The sequence below is a fragment of the Porites lutea genome, chromosome 5 (genome assembly GCF_958299795.1).
Source record: "Porites lutea chromosome 5, jaPorLute2.1, whole genome shotgun sequence".
NCBI classification, from domain to species: domain Eukaryota; kingdom Metazoa; phylum Cnidaria; class Anthozoa; order Scleractinia; family Poritidae; genus Porites; species Porites lutea.
The window spans coordinates 15,932,237-15,948,805 of NC_133205.1; the positions used below are offsets into that span (position 1 = coordinate 15,932,237).

General features: G+C 37.5%; 1 protein-coding gene across 2 annotated transcripts; it reads left to right on the forward strand.

The window, feature by feature from the left end:
• Positions 1–136: 136 nt before the first annotated feature.
• Positions 137–15,585, forward strand: LOC140936538 (ceramide transfer protein-like). Of its 2 annotated transcripts, XM_073386028.1 has the most exons (14): positions 137–535; positions 2,368–2,484; positions 2,616–2,726; positions 5,377–5,551; positions 6,906–7,183; positions 8,587–8,679; positions 8,970–9,056; positions 9,546–9,623; positions 9,976–10,065; positions 10,692–10,760; positions 10,930–10,993; positions 11,470–11,687; positions 12,334–12,460; positions 13,032–15,585. In XM_073386028.1, exons 1-14 carry the CDS (start codon positions 296–298, stop codon positions 13,157–13,159), a joined length of 1,875 nt encoding a protein of 624 aa, XP_073242129.1. In that variant the 5' UTR covers positions 137–295; the 3' UTR covers positions 13,160–15,585. The 2 variants fall into 2 exon arrangements, with proteins under 2 accessions (XP_073242129.1, XP_073242130.1); XM_073386029.1 differs by lacking the exon at positions 8,970–9,056.
• The last annotated feature ends 984 nt before the right edge of the window (positions 15,586–16,569 follow it).

Below are 16,569 nucleotides of genomic sequence, written 5' to 3' on the forward strand. Positions count from 1 at the left end.
AAAAAAATTCACTGCTGTACCTGACAAAGCTATTTACGGTACTGAAAGATTATTTTAAAAAATACTGCCAAAAAATTTCTAGATATAGCGCCGACTTTGCGGAGCGTGGACACTGGTACCAAATCGTGACGTCACCCCGAAACCCAGTGAACACAAAGTGAACACAAACATGGCGGAATTTTCGGTAGGTGGAGCACGGATCCGTGATTATGCTTGAAAGTCAAATGAAATTACGTCGATTTTTCTTCGTTAAATTAGAAAACAGATCTTAAGTTCTCCAAGAAGGTTTCTAGCAATGTCTGGAGAACACACGCCAAGTTTAAGCGACGAAGAAGAGGATGACTTAGATTGCACGAGCTCTCAGCCGCAACTCCCTGAACTCCAAGACACCTTGTCAAAATGGACAAACTATCTTCACGGATGGCAAGAAAGATGGGTGGTCTTGAGCGGCGGCACTTTGTCGTACTATAAATCAGAGTACGATACAGCGTTTGGCTGTCGAGGCTCCATGAGCGTGGCTAAAGCTACAATTCAAGTAAGTTCGTGCTTTTGTGATAAGCTAGCTAATATCTGTAGTACTATTTAGTAAAGCCGGCATAATATTTAAGGTTTAGAGATCCAATATAATTGTTGTGCTAAATTTAAACGTGACGAAGATGATAGGAGTTCTTGATTTAAAAGATAAGGCGTGTATTCATTTTTCACAAGGCATAAACTTAAATTCATCTGAACACATGAATGAAGAGGTTTTGCAATGTGTCGGCGCACGCGGTGATGTTTTTGCTTTGGACGAAAAAAGAGGACCTTGTGGTTAAACCCTCACATACATTGTTTATATGTTACCTTATGTAAACACGAGGATTAAAATATTTCGTATTTGACATTTAACTTAGTTTGATTATTATTAAAATGTTCTCTGTTGTAGCTACATGTAAGCTTAAAGTAATAGTATTCATCTTTGCGTTCTTTGCAGATGGCGTAGTTGCTTGTAACTCAATGCCTTTACATGCCGCGTGTTTGCCTCCCATTGTTTTGAAATTTGAGGCCCACTTGTAGATTAGTGTATTATATATTCCCCGTTTGAAACTTAATGACAAAAACAAATATCAACCTATTTATTTTTCAAAGGGATCTTTTATCTTGAAGCTACAAAAAAAACATTTCCTACTGGTAAATATTATGAAAAGTTTCCTTTTCTATGAAAATTTATTTTTAAACCTACAGTTGTTCTGTGAGTGAAGAGGAAGTTCTTGTGAAAAAAATGAATAAATTAAAACCCTCTGCATATCTACATGTGAAACTGACTTCTTCTGAGGATAATGCTAAACTTAACTTACTTATCCACGGAGGTTTTCTATTTGAACAAAATTGAATTTTATGTATAAATCTATAGCTGTCCCGGTAGTGAAGTGCAAGTTCTTGATAGAAAAGAATTTAAAAACCTTCTGCATGGGATAATTAAGACTTAAGATGATAGAAGACAGGATGTCAGTGTCTTAATAAAATTTACCATTGCGGTCAGATCTTGCCTTGATGTTTAGTAAAGGAGGGTACAGATCTAAGTGAACATCAGGCGGGATTAAATTTGGTGGCCATTGTCTATAAATTAAGGTGGCTATTGTGTATTTTCTAGAGTGTAGCTAGTGAGTCTTCCCTGTTTCCATTAGTTATCATTTTGGCAACATTCTGGTATGCCTATGGTCACATTAACTTTGGGCACTAAACAGTGTCATAGTTGAAATATTCAGCATGTTCTTTTCATAATTTAGGGGGCCAAGGATAATCTATAATTAGGCTTTTTTACTATGTTTTTTTTTTTTTTTTTGCTGAAATGTTAGACCTCTAGTGTAATGTTTTATTTTCCCAATGACTTGTAGGTCATGTGTTGTTCTCAAAGGAATTAACCTAGGGTAATATTACAATGTACATGACACACAGTGGGAACCCAAAACATTTTAGGAGTTGACCATAATGCCTGGTTTCCCTTGGGCAACAAACTTCAAGAAGAAAGCTTTCTTTTCCAAAAACTTTAAACTTGAGTCCTTTTATACTGAATTTAATGTTCTGGAACTACTTTACAGTCCCATTTTGTCCTTCAGGACAACTAGAATTCATTGATTTTCTTGCTGGGCAAGTCACTTTTTAAAGCTCACTTGCCCAATACACAAGGTTCTCAAAAAGTCATTTAGAATCTAACTCATTAAGAAAGTTAAGCAAATTGTAAGAGTTTGAACAAGCAAGAATTAAACTTTATTTTTCTTTCAAGCCCTGCTGTAGACCTCTTGCTGATCAGATTCTCAAAGCCTCAATTCCCATGATGTTCAAAATACCTAAGTTGATTACATTCTGTTAATTTGTTTTTCGCAGCCCCATGAATTTGATGATTGTAGATTTGATGTGAGTGTCAATGATTGTATGTACTATTTGAGAGCACCTGATGCAGAAACAAGACAGAAATGGGTGGATGGACTTGAAGCTGTCAAGGTTGGTCAATGATTGTTGTAAGCATTGTTTTAATGCCACACAATAATTGATGTATGTGAATATTTAATTTGAAATAATTTGGGAACTTGTTAATGTAGTATTCACCTATCTGAGTGTTACTTTCTTTCCAGGCTGCAGAATCTGGTTATGGCTCAGAGTCAAGTCTAAGGAAAGGTGGATCAATGCTATCTCTAACATCTGTTACAAGTTTATCTACAACAGCGTCTTCTTCTTCTTTTAAGGTACTACAACCCTGCAGTTGTGTACATGTATACTGTACATTAACTGATCAAAACGGTTTTTCAAAAAAGCCCTTGCTGGCTGGAGGTAAACCTCATAATACTTAACAAGTTTGGTGAGTTGGAATGACAATTATCAGGTGTAATGGCAAACCATTGCTATTTTATTTGTGTGGTAGAATAAAATCAAACTCACATTAAAATTATTTCAGCCTTGGTTGATTCTAAGTATTATTATATTCCTTTGTCTCCTAACCCTAGTATTATCAAAACGATTTTTCATCTGCTCTGGCAAACTTTCCTAAACCCTTATATTATATGTATACAATATTAGCTAAACTCCAATGTTCTTCATGATCATGCAGGGCTCGAAATTAACTTTTTCATTCAGGTGCCAGCCAGTGACTAAATGAAAAATTTTGGTCACCAATTCAAACTTTTTGGTCGCCTGTATATGATTTCAAGGCAGTATGCAGTTATCTCAGAAGAAAATGCTAGTACACTAACAGATGTCTGTATTTCATCATTTAGTGAAAACTTTTTATCCGACTAAAATCCTCATACACAAAGGAGAGATCTCCATATGTTGTCCCTAAAATATTTAAGATATAGAAAACGTTTTCCATGTTTGCATAGCCTGATATAAATACAAGAGGGGTTAGGAGAATTCTCGACAGTTATGCAAACCCGAGACGAAGTCGAGGGTTTGCATAACTGTTGAGAATTCTCCCAACGCCTCGAGTGTTTATATCAGGCTATGCAAACACAGGAAAAAAAGTTTTCTATTGCTTTTATAAAATAACTTTCCCGACACAAAATACAAAACTCTTTGTATGGCACTGATTAAAAGAGAAATTCTTACCAGTCACAAAGTCTTGTTCCGAAAGTCTTGCACCTGTAATCAGTTCTTGTTTTGCAAAAAGATGCTTTCCAAAATACAGACTTTTCTCGCTTGAAATGCCAACTTAAGTGAAAAAAATTGGCACACTTTTTTTGTAATGATTTTCCAAGTTTCAGCCGACGAAGGAATGTGTAAATAAAGTAAACTTGTCGAGTTTTGAACTCGAAAACTTTTTCAAATTCGTGCTTGCCTGATTAGCGCGCAAAAAGCAAAACATCTTGACACTACAACCATGTTTACATATTCTCATGCAAACACTCCTCTCGGCCAATCAGAGCGCGTACTATTTAAGTTATTTTATAAAAGCTTATTCATCAGCTTCACTTCTTTGCAGTGTCATGAACTACTTGTTCCATGATGACGATGTGTCGATCAATTTCTTCAATCACTTCCCTTATTCATACCTTTTTACTCTTCCCTTTTTTTATCCTGCACATTCATTTGTACATCGTTACTCTTGTCTCAATATTATTTTCTGTACGTCAGCTCATAGTCTTGAAACTCTTTATGGGTATTTCTGACGAAATGAAGTCCCGATGATCGCCATTAATGAAACTACAATCTTGGATATTAAAAGATGGCATGATCACATTGCCATTCCAATCAAGGTTGATGACGTAAGTGGTATGATGATGGCAAAAAAGTGTGCTGCACATTCTGAGTTTTTGTTTTGCTTATTAAACCTGTTGCTTTTCATATTTTCTTGTTTTCATTGTATTTGTGGTTGAGCAAGCTTGCTTGTAACCTTACCAAGCAAAACAATGGCTGCTAAGCAACAATTTCATTCAAAAACAGACGATTTAATGGAAAACGCATGATAAAAATGATGTCTGCAGGAACCCGTATAGAGGCTTAACATTATCATACGAGGAAATTTAAAAGAACTGTACTAAGCAGAAACCTAAAAAAAGACTATACTAATATTGTCAAAAGGCTAGACTCGAGAAATCAAAAGAAAGAAAATACAAAGACCATACAACTGACGAACTGGTGTACATTTATTTATGCCTACAAATTTATTTATGTCAAGGAAAGTTAAGAAGGCAAGACCAATACTAAACGGAGGAACTGACCTACAGTGAAACGTACAGTTTGTAAGAGGAAAGTAAGAAGATGTGAGACAAACATAGTAAAAGGAACAAACTGACATACCATGAAAACTGTGTACATTTCAAGTCTTGCCTTATCTATATATATGCTGCTTTTTTTTTTATTATTTATTTCAATATTTATCCAGGGGCATCCAATTTAGCAGAGCTAGTTTAAATGGAGTCCTGACAAAACACAAAAACAAAGACATTAAAACATTAAAATTAGACAATTAATTAAGTTAAGACAACATGTAATGCAGGTGTTACTGTTTAAAGTGGCGCTTTAGCTTGCAAAAAGCAATTTATTCGTGGGGGGTTTGAGTTGCTGAGCAAGACAGACTGCTACTTTGTTCGCACTGCTATATGATTGGAGATGCGGGTTAAGGGGTCATCTTATTGAAATACGATGTATAAGTTGACTCACCAACTGACAACCAGGTCTTAAAATGTAGTCGCCAGCCCTTAATTTTTTGTCGCATTGGAGACCTTAGTGGCAATTTTGAACCCTGTCATGAACATATGTAATTAAGGCTAGGAGACAAAGAAGATTGAGAATCAATGCACATACCTACATGAAGGTGCCATTCATTTTGACCTACAACATTTATAACTCTCATTCAAGATTTGCTTCTTACGTCCTTTTTTTTATTATTATTTGCAGAAAGGAAGGGGCTTGCGTGAAAAGTTGATGGAATTAGAGACATTCCGTGATATTGTTTGCCAGCAAATAGACACCTTACAGAGCTACTTTGATGCTTGTGCTGGTACTGGAGCAAACCACAAATCTCAACATGCTGATAACCATGACAATGACATCTTTGGTAGCAACGATGGATGTAAGTCATAGCCTTTAATAAATGGAGGTTGGGAGCCCTGTTTCCAAGGTTATATTTATAACCATGCACCCAAATACCTACTCTACAGGCCACCCAGCTATGAGCCCACATGCCCTGACTTCCCCTCTCTGGTACCTTACACAGTGAAAGTCATCACTTCCAGTAATGAAAAAAGACATGAGAAAAAGAGGGAGGGTTAGGGATGAAATCAACTGTGAAATGGCCAGTAAAGCACAATGAGGCACTTGAGTACAGTGGTGCAACTGTAAGCACATGTAATGACACGTGCAGGAAGGGACTTGCCTGCTAGGTAGATCAACTGACAGTAGTGCAAGAGCTCAGAAGTGTAATGTTAAAATTCGACGCAAACACTGTTTCTGCAAAAAGCTTATGAGAATGCTTACTCTATATGCCCTTGACTTGTGTCTAGCCTTCAATGTATAGTTGTAGGTAATAGACTCATTTAATTACATCTGTACCAAGAACAACCCTTTGAAAACAGTCAAATGAACAATATATTATAGATTTGAGACAAATATTATCACATCCAAGTAGCTGTACATTCTGGTATTAAACATATACCAGAGGTGAGCCATTGTGACATATTGCCTTGGTACATGTACAGTGTACATATATGTTGCTCCTAATCCATTTTCAAACAAGCACCAATGAAATTTCTTTAGCTTAAGTGGCTTCTGAGGATGATGCAAAGCCAAAAAAATGAGGAACCACTGTTGCAAATTGGGGGAACAGTCAGAAATACCACTTAAAGATCATCTTCTATTTCTCTCTCTCTCTCTTATTTACAACACCAGGCAAACTTAGTGTGTTTTTGTATTTACTATGTGTAAGCTGTCTGTTAAGTAAGGGCCATTAATGTAGAAATCCACAGTGCCATGCTTATTGGCCTTTTCAGAGTTGCGTAGGGAACTGGTGCAAGTTTCAAATTTAAACTAATCAATAAAATGACACTACCACATAGAAGGTCTTGTTGAGACTGGTTATTTGCCCAAGCTTGGTGCTCTAAAGTTGAACATGGATCAAGTTATGACTGTTGAAACATGGTCTGTAATTTTGTGACAGCGTCCTCCAAAACCTGCATGTAAACTCTTTAAAATGTTTTTCAGTTTTTCTGTTAAACTGTAAAATTCATCCTGCATCTGCTACTTGGAAGGAACTAATTCGAAAATCACTATGTTTGCCCATTTTCAGGAATATCACAGAAATCATGAAAAAAAATTAAGATTAAATTAAGAGCTGGGTAGAATTTCATCTTACATCATTTTCTAGTTCACTATATATCACATAATTATAATGGTAACATTATAATCCCTCTGTATTTTGGTATTTACAGTGGATCATGATGCAGATGACGAAATGGACGAACTTTCAACCACTCCCACGCCTGCCACTTTCAATCAAGTAATTTGTAACCGTGGCAACAGGAGAGCAACTTCCGACAGCTTTGACAATTCAGCAGCAAAGCTCTCCATTGCAAATGCCAAGGGGGTTGATTTCAGGGGGGAATCGATAACCTTCAAAGCTACTACAGCAGGGATCCTAGCAACACTTCAACATTGCGTTGATATCATGAATAAGAGAGAAGACCATTGGCAAAGGAGATTAGACAAGGTGCCATTACTTCAGTGTTTCTTTTTACCAGACAAATAGACATGCATGTACATTATTTAAAGTGCCCATCACCTAAATTTTTTTATTTTCTTATCTGAAACTATACCTTATTAAAATAACTTCTGCAAAAAAATTTTGCGATTTGAACAAAACCCAATTTTTTACAATTTTTTGAAAACGTTCAAATTTGCCGCCATTTTACACACCATTTGTCTTAGTCTTCTCTCGGAGTATGACGTACTTTAAGGAACATGTGACCTTATCGACAGGAAAACATTAAGAGTTCTGATAGGTTTTTCTTTTTCAGAAAAAACTTTCTTCTTACGAAGACATTGTGATTCAATCCTTACTTGAAATTTATCGTTTTTGTGTACAGCTGGTGAAGGCAAGGTAATGCGAGTTCCTTAATTTACGTCACATGACGTCATATGTGAGCTTGCTAGTTTGCATGATCAGCGGCGCGAGTGTACCGCAAAAATGTAGTTCTTGGCTTTTGTTCAAATCGCAAAATTTTTTCGCAGAAGTTGTTTTAATAAGGTATAGTTTCAGATAAGAAAATAAAAAATTTTAGGTGATGCGCACTTTAATTTTCTGTAGAGCAGGGTTCTACTGTACTTCAATATTAATTTTGACCTTCACTTTGACTAATAAATTATAATTCATGTTAAACATTTGGAACCAGAGGAAAAAGTCCAGATACAGCCTCAGTTAATGAAGGTCTAGTTGATTGAGGTGTGACTGCCTGTACACTGGGAAAGCTACTCTTTTTTTCTTTGTTTGTATGTTGTTGTTTTGTTTTTCAGTATGATTTGGTTAAATGTAATTCAACTAAGTTAACCACCACGAGCTTAGTGGTCAAGTGGCCCGCAAGCTTAGCGGTCAAGCGGTTCATAAGCTTAGCGGTTAAGTGGTTCACAAGTGTAGCAGTCAAGTGGTTCACAAGCTTAGCAGTTAAGTGGTCCACAAGTTAAGCGGTCAAGCGGTCCACAAGCTTCGCAGTCAAACGGCCCACAAGCGTAGCGGGCATCCAGCGGTCAATCCCATAAGTGCAGGCTCACATGGTTTGTGGTAGCTTTGTACACGGCCAGGATCTGCGAGTTCTTCATTGAGCATTTGTGCAGTGGTCTGTGGAGCAGTTCATTTAGCGTCTTCCCCCCCTCCCATCCCTATTTTTCTTCCTTCCACTGTTTCATCAATGTGACGGGGGCCTGGAATGGGGGCTCATGGCTGGGTTGCGGGGATTTGCCAGCCATGGGGGCAGTTGTCTATCTAGGGGCTGGCTGGCCACAGTGGAGGCCCCTGGGTATCCCAGGCACCCACCTTGCACTTAAGCGAGGCAGTTGGTTAACTACTTGATTCGCAATAAACAGTGGTGTATAAAAGCTGTGTTTGTTTTTATTTAGGAAATAGAGAAACGTAAGAAGGCAGAGGCAGCAGTCAAAACAGCAGTTATAAATGCTAGGAAGCAAGCATTTATTGGAGGGCCAGACTTTGAGGTAATCACATTGTATGATAAATGTTTCAATAGCTTGCATTAAAGCAACCTCTTCGAATCTGTGTAGGAACTTAAACTGCTGTTATGTATTCAGTTATCGTTACTAGATTTTCATAGAGAGTGTTAATGCATCCAGAAATAGACTGAGCTGTAATATATTGAGTAACACTTGAATGTTCATAAATTGATGTCAGGCATTATTTTAATCTTTTTTGAACTAGGAAAGGTAAAGAGTCATTTACTGATAGTAAGTCTTATGTAGATTTGTTTTCATCTATTTGATGCTTACAGGAAGGGCCTCACAGTGTTTTAAATGAAGAAGAATTTTATGATGCAATAGAAGTAGCTCTTGATCGACAGGATGAGGTGGATGCTTTGGTAAGACTGTCTGATTGCTGGCGACAAGGGGAGACCGCAATCCTAATCTCCAGGTTGCTATTACGCGTTCATGGCACGTATGTAGCCAACTTTGTTTGGACTTCCACCAAGAATGAATAAAGTGCACAAAACGCAGTCTGATCATGTGCATTGGGACCTTCTATCACTCATAATCTGATCACGCATGGTTTAACCATGGTTTAACCGTCTATCACGTGAACCTTATGCAAATCACAGCAATGGGGCAAAAGTATTTTGACGTTATCTTTGTCACCTGCACTCCCTTACCTTTACTAGTATACTTGTATAAAGAACAAAACTGTCATTTGAATTTCCTAGAATTGAGAGTTTTCTAGAAATCGCCCTCCCCCATCCACTGAAAGTATTTGTCTATTATTGAATTAACTGTGAAATTTAATCATTCAGCTACTGAGGATTATGTTTTGAATTGGTAACAAATGATTATTTTGGTTGAAATTAACATGGCAGGAGGATTTTCAAGGAAGTACATTTGTGCCTCCATCAGAACTAACTGAAGAAGAACCTGATCACAGATTAAAAGCAGAGGTAAAGACATATATGCTGTACATGAACATCATAATTATCACTTTAAAGTTCATGTTAGATTAAGAATGACAAACCTCGCTGCTTACACTGTACTCTTACCCCACTTCCACCTGTACAAGTTGCCCTTTTTTCCCTTTTTTTTGTAAAATCTAAGTACTTAAGCATGTCACATCAGGTTTTTGCGTGAAAGGCTTCACTCAATTGTAATTCACTCAATTGTGTAATTATTACACAAAGTAAGGGGAAAAATCACCATTCTACATGATATAATAACTTATTGCAAAGTGTACATTTTCTATTTACATTTTCTATTTAGTTGTTCTTATTGTGTTGCACTGATTTTAATTTGTAGGTTAACAAGAATGTCAAGGAATGTCTCCAGATTGTTTTAGAAAATGTGGACGACAACTGGAACTTGGTTTACGAAGATGGAGAAATGAAGGTCTGGGCTGCTATAAACTTTTAAGCTACAAGAATGACCAACATCACTTAGGATATCACTTTTCTCATTACAATATCAATATACAATCAAGAGAAATGGGTTTAAGAATAATATTGATGAAATGATCACAAAAGGGAAAATGCTTTGATCATGAATCACATTCTCTCAGCTAATTGTTTAAGGAAATGTATCAAGATCAGTCTGGAAAATTTTATGTGGAAATTGAATTGAGGCTTCAATATCAGAGATTGCAACTTTTTTTTTTCAGATGGACTTGGCTATCTATTGGCATAGATGAGATACCATTCTTAAAAGTTAATTCAAACTGTTTTCATGTTTCAGTAACGTTACATACATTAAACAGTATTCAAGATGTTTTTCACGTGACAAGTACAATACTAAATTTGAAACATTGATCAGTTCTTGTTAAAGTCTTGGTACACTTAAAAGATGCTGATCAATAAGCCTGTTACACCATGCCCATAAACTGCAGTAAATCCCATGGTGTTACCTTTTATTTCGTAGGATTTTTCAAAAAAAAATTTTGGGACTTTTGTTATATTTTCTTTGGTCACTATTAGACAGGAAAGGTTAATGTTAAGTAATTCATTTTGATTTGTTATTAGGTGTACCGTCGTGATTATGAAGAAGGAGGAATTGTCCTTGATCCCATGAAAGCTACACATACTGTTAAGGTAAACTTTCTTCAAAACAGGATGTAAAGCTGTCAACCTCATTCTCAGGGGCCTCTCGGTGGAAGAGTATGAGAGGAACCTGGGAACAAGGTTGGTAGCTCTTTCTTAAGTCTTTTGTTTTTGGCAGATGTTGTTCAATCTGAGAGGTTGGTTCTGTTTGAATTAACAGGGTGTCACAGCAAGAGAAATGGCCCACTACTTCTATGACAAAGATGTTCGCATGGACTGGGAATGTATGTTGCACTGATATTATTTTTTCCTGTTTCAATATGTGCAATAAAACCAGTGATAATTAGCCCTGGGAAGGCTTTTATCCTAGGGTGATCATAACCAGAATAAAAAAACGCTTCAGAACACGCTATAGCAGTGCTGAGCAAAATACATTTTGCATTTACTGGTTTTTAATTAACCTTCAAAACGTCCTTATAAATCAAATTCATGTCAGTACATTTGGAGGGGGGCAGATTTAATCGAATTCGGTTTTTTTGTGTACAGATAGCCTGAAACTGGGGCGGGATTTTAAGTGGTGGTGGGGGAGGGGGGGGGGGGCTTATAATTTGTGGCAGTTTATGGTATAAAGAGAAATACAATGCTTTGCATATGACTAAGCCAAGCTACCATTAATAGAATGTAACCCTATTTTTACTTCACAGTGCACTTGTTCTTAACTTTTTCATTTTGTTGACAACATTTTTTTGTTCTTTCAAAGCTACTTTAGAGTCCACAAAGGTTTTGGAACAACTTAGTGACAGTACATTAATTATACATCAAATTTATAAACGAGTTTGGCCATCCTCCCAAAGAGACACAGTGTTTCTCTCACATATCCGTGAGATTTCAGCATATGATGCTGGTGAGAGACAAGAGAATGAAGTGGGCCGACCATGGATTGTGTGCAACTATTCTATAGATCATCCAGATGCACCGGTATGTGGTGGTTTTAGGTTTCATTAGCCCTTTCTACAAACCATAACTTATGAGTTTTTAGCTTGTTGTGTTTAAACATAAGTAAGCTTAGCTAACAAAATTAAAGTAGTTAACAATACTCGTTCACTTCAGAAGCTCATGTGAGCAACACAAAATTCTTTCTTGCTTCGTTCGTAAATCTATAAAGACGACTGTTAAACTCTTTTTAGACATCAGATATAGCATAAGGGACAAGAAAAGCATTTAATATACACGACCAAATTAGATTGATTGATTGATGGATACTATGGTGCAAGCCTGTCTTTGGAGAATGAAATACCAAAATTAAGTTTGATCAATTGAAATTATATGGTTTCATACCCTAAAATAGATTCGTTTGTTAGAGCAGATCGGCTGATTGATTAATTGATTGATTGATTGATTGATTGATTGATTGATTGATTGATTGATTGATTGATTGATTGATTGATTGATTGATTGATTGATGAGTGAGCGAGTGATTGGCCCTGTTAAGTTTCATTTGTTCAACTTTCTTTTCGGAACCTTCTGAAGTGTTTACCGAGTAGCTTCTATGCCTATCACAGTATATCCCTACATAATACACTACAATGACATATTTTATCTATATCTTGCACTTTTTTGTTAGACAAACAAGTATATTCGGGCAGTTGCCGTGGTGAGCTTATTTTGTCAAACATTAATTGAACCCAGAGAAGAAGGAATGAAGCTTAATCGAGACCACATATCCTGCAAAATTACCTACACTGCCAATGGTAAGACCATGTTATTATCACTGAGTATTAAATGGTACAAATATTGACAGGTTGGTAAAAGCCCAACTTGAGCAGACCCTTGTCAAATCTGAATCTTTTGTGATAACGAGCACATCTCAAACCTGCTGCTATAATGTTCGAGGATTGCAAGTTAATGAGAGTCACGCTCTTTAAGTTCCGAGTTTTCTTGCATTTCTGGTCACAGGTGATATTACAGATCGACGTAAAATTTACAATTTTAGAAATATTATGAACTGAGCAAGGATGACACGGTGGTGAAAGTACTCACCTCGCAAAACCGGATTTACCTCGCAGGTAGCTGATAGGATTTTTCTAGGCCTTCATAAATGCGCTACACAGTCATACGTTCAAGTTTAAGTTCAAGTTTTGAATAGATGGGGAGTTAATCCAAACTACCCACGTTTATTTGGTATCAGTGTTTGACTGGAGAAATTAAGTATTACTCGGATAGTAGGGCCGGACCGTGCGCGCAAAGAAAACGGAAGGAAGAGAGAAAAGATTCATATATAAAATTGTGATAAACCTGCATTCCTCTTTATTTTTTCCATAGTTAATCCCGGAGGCTGGGCTCCACCTTCAGTTGTACGTGCAGTTTCTAAACGAGAATACCCGAAATTTCTCCGTAAAATTAGCTCTTTCTGTCAAAACGCCTGTAAGGACAAACCCATAACCATGTGAATCAGCGGTAATCGGCCAAGCACAATGCGTATGAGTGCCTTGGTAATGTATCAGTCTTGGCAGGTGAAACTAAAGGAAGCCAGTCTGGAAATCTTTCAGTATGGAGTTAAATGGCAGCAAGGAATTCAAAGCTTCTCCTTGAAGGCAGAGAATTAATCAAGCATCTCAGAATATCATTGGGGAAATAATTATGACCTGACTTGTAATTATCTGCTTATCAATGCCGTGCCAGTATGATCCGCCAGGCTGAGTCCATGTCTTTATCGCGGCAATGGACCTAGAGATTTTTAAATGTTAGAAACCAGTCCGTGGTCGCTTGCGGACAGAATGATTGCCCTATTTCTTCTGCAGTACTAAAATTCAGCACCATGTGAATTGTGGCAGAAGAGGAAAAATTGTTTCACAGGCAATTAGGATAACTTTTAGCCCCAGAGAATTTATTTGTTTTCTGTGTTCCAAATTGAATTTCCACTTGCGATTTGATTTAGATTTGGGGTTCATTCGATTGGGAAATTTGGATGTAGTTTAAGTTTTGAAATGGATATTTCGGATTTTGCAATAAAACACGAAATCCGTCACCAAGCTGGTGGATTTCAACTAAGAAATCCAATTCCTGATTTGTTTTTTAGGAAATCCGAAATTAGGAATTGCAAAACTTTTCTCTTGAACAGCGGAAATCCACGAAGTTCTCGTCTTTGAAATCAGTATTTGGTTTTCATGTATTAATGTAAAATCCGAAATCCGGTTTCTTAATCTAAATCCAGATGTCCTAGTCGAAAGTGTCCTTTACTATTGTACAGTTGTAATTGGATGGTTTTACTCAGAGATTTGTTCCACTTACTCTAAAATTGGAGCTAAAGCATAATGAAAGTCACCCAAATGAACAACTGCTTAGTAGTTTTGTTTTGAATAGCCTCGCGGCATAATTTGTTTTGAAACAGTGAAGAAATTTCTCTTATTTCAAGCACTCAACGGTGTTCCACATTTTCTACGTTTCTTTTTTATATGCTGGGTTTGGCGATGTAGGGGTTACTTTGAAGTGAAATTTGCCTGTTTGGGCTATTTAAAAGACGTTGCAAATCATTTGGCTTTCGATTTAGCCCGTATACAGACCCCCCCCCCCCCCCCCCTCAGTAAAAATCGGAGAAGGGTCCCCTTCTCCGACGTTTACTGAGGGGAGGGGGAGTCTGTACACAGGCTACTTTTGATTCAGATTCTTAAGCCTTTCATCTCTTTAAAATTCTTTTTATACAATGAAATCTGCAAACTTAACTTTATCTCCTCATTTTTGAAAGTCCTTGGGTGCTTATCACTTACATGGGAAATCCGGAAATTGTGATTGGAAAATCCAGTGGTTCGCACCATTCCGTTTGAAGAGATTCAGAATTTTAGGCGATGCCATTTTGCTACTCTTTTTTAATCTGTTTCGCTGATTTGGATATTTCATACATTGTAGCGGGTCATTCTCCCACCATGTCAAATTTTATAGTTTTATTTTTTGCACTAGATTCTTCACCCGGGTTGTTTGTGTAATTGGTAAGCATCCCCTGAACAATAAATGTACAGCTATTTTAACGTATATTGTAAATGACAAATAACAACGAATATTGAATTGAAAAAGTCGCGGTGTAAGGAAATGCCTGTTGGTCTATTTTCCTTGAACAGGGGAACTGATTTCAGATGTCAGCCAGATTTTTAACTGAGAACCCTTTTTCGTGTTTGATTTAGCTTCTCAAACCATCTCTAGCTCAAAGAAACATAGACAAGCTTTATCGTAACTAGTCTTACACATCCAAATTACTATTGCGTCTCATGCATCGCGGCTTTCTGGTGGTCTTTTTATGATTTGTGGACGCGTTTAAGAACATAATTTCATGCCATGATGGATTTCGAGATTGTTAAGAGTTTGAGACACGGTTTACAAGGTTCCGGGCAAATTTTTCAACGGACGAATTTTTTACCTGTGCGACCTGTTAGCACGGAACCGTTTAAATCTGTTACAGGATTGCAGCACTGCTTACACGAATCCTGATCAGGTGAAAAATTCGCATAGTTCTGTGGGTCCTGTGCAAACAAGACGTGGATTCGTGCAAGTTTTTGTGCGTTCAAAACTGATTTTGCTGGACCCCTGTAAACCAGGTCTGAGATCGTTAATTTTATGTTTAAATGGGAGAAATATAGGTAAAAAACTGTAAGAGGTTTTTGGAAAGCAATGGAAGATTAAGAGGACAATAATATATTTTGAAGGTGAAAAGTTAACATTAATTATAGGCGAGTATCATAAGCAATATTTATGTAAGCTTTTTGATAGACTGGAAGGACTGACTTCTGAGGAAATCAAAGACAATAAGCAAATGAAAAAATTGTGTTTTTTATACTGGTGTAAACCCTGTAATATTAATAGGTATTACTGAATATGAAGTTAATACTCCCAAGACTCTTCTTTGATTCGACAACGATGAAACGCAAAGCCATATTTTAGTACAGATATACCTGAGATGAGTCTCAAGGCGTTAGGTAAAGCCTGGTGCAAACGGACGCAACATTGTTGGCTGTTGCATGTTGCGTCCGTTTGCACACCCTGTTACATGTTGTTGGGTGTTGGTGCGCAGTCAAACTTTTGAGCCAACAACTCCCAACATTTCTTTTGTTCCATGATCGCCGAAGCGTAGCGCAACAATGTTAGCCTTCAGTGCGGGCGTATTTTTGCGAAAGTTGCTTGTTTACGTTCGTACTGTTGTAACCGCCATCTTTGTTATGACGGAGGAAGATTAGGAAGAGTAAAAATAGTAACCCCAAGGGTAGGTGCTAGGGGGGAAGAAGGGAAGGGGAAGGGGGAAAAAATACGCGTTTTCTCTTCTCTCTTCCCGCCCCCTACCCCGCTCCGTTTGACTCGCACCATTTTGTCCCCTCTTTTCGAGTTTCAACATGCGCTTTCGCGAGCAAAACATTCGCGCGCCCGATGAAAACGCCTCCACTGCAGGTTACAACAATGTTGGATTCGTTTGCACAGCTCTTCCAACCTTTTTTGGACCCCGCACGCGCATTACACATGGTCTCCAAAGTCTTATGGGTTGTATACTTTCCACGATTCACTGCAGGTCCCAACGTTGTTGGGAATTGCTGCACTGTTTGCACACCAATACCATCCCGGACGCAACAACTGCAAGAAAAGAATTACATATAAACAACGATTTAGAAGTAGTACATCCACTAAGTGGTTCTTCGTTTACCTGATTTCTGGTCGAATTGGAATTTGAAAAGGTTGGTTTTTGAGGAGAGGGGGAAACCGGAGTACTCGGAGCACAGGAGAGAACCAACCACAAATTCAACCCACATGGCGTCGACGCCAGGATTAAATGTCAAAGATCGACAAAAAGAGAAAACAAAATATATAAACACAGCAAAGA

What these genes read in the sequence shown, in the direction of transcription:
- LOC140936538 (XM_073386028.1), top strand. Translation starts at nt 296, where the DNA reads ATGTCTGGAGAACACACGCCAAGTTTAAGCGACGAAGAAGAGGATGAC. An exon ending in CGTCTTCTTCTTCTTTTAAG is followed by an intron (nt 2,727 to 5,376) that starts GTACTACAACCC and finishes TATTATTTGCAG; the next exon opens with AAAGGAAGGGGCTTGCGTGA. An exon ending in TAGATCATCCAGATGCACCG is followed by an intron (nt 11,688 to 12,333) that starts GTATGTGGTGGT and finishes CTTTTTTGTTAG; the next exon opens with ACAAACAAGTATATTCGGGC.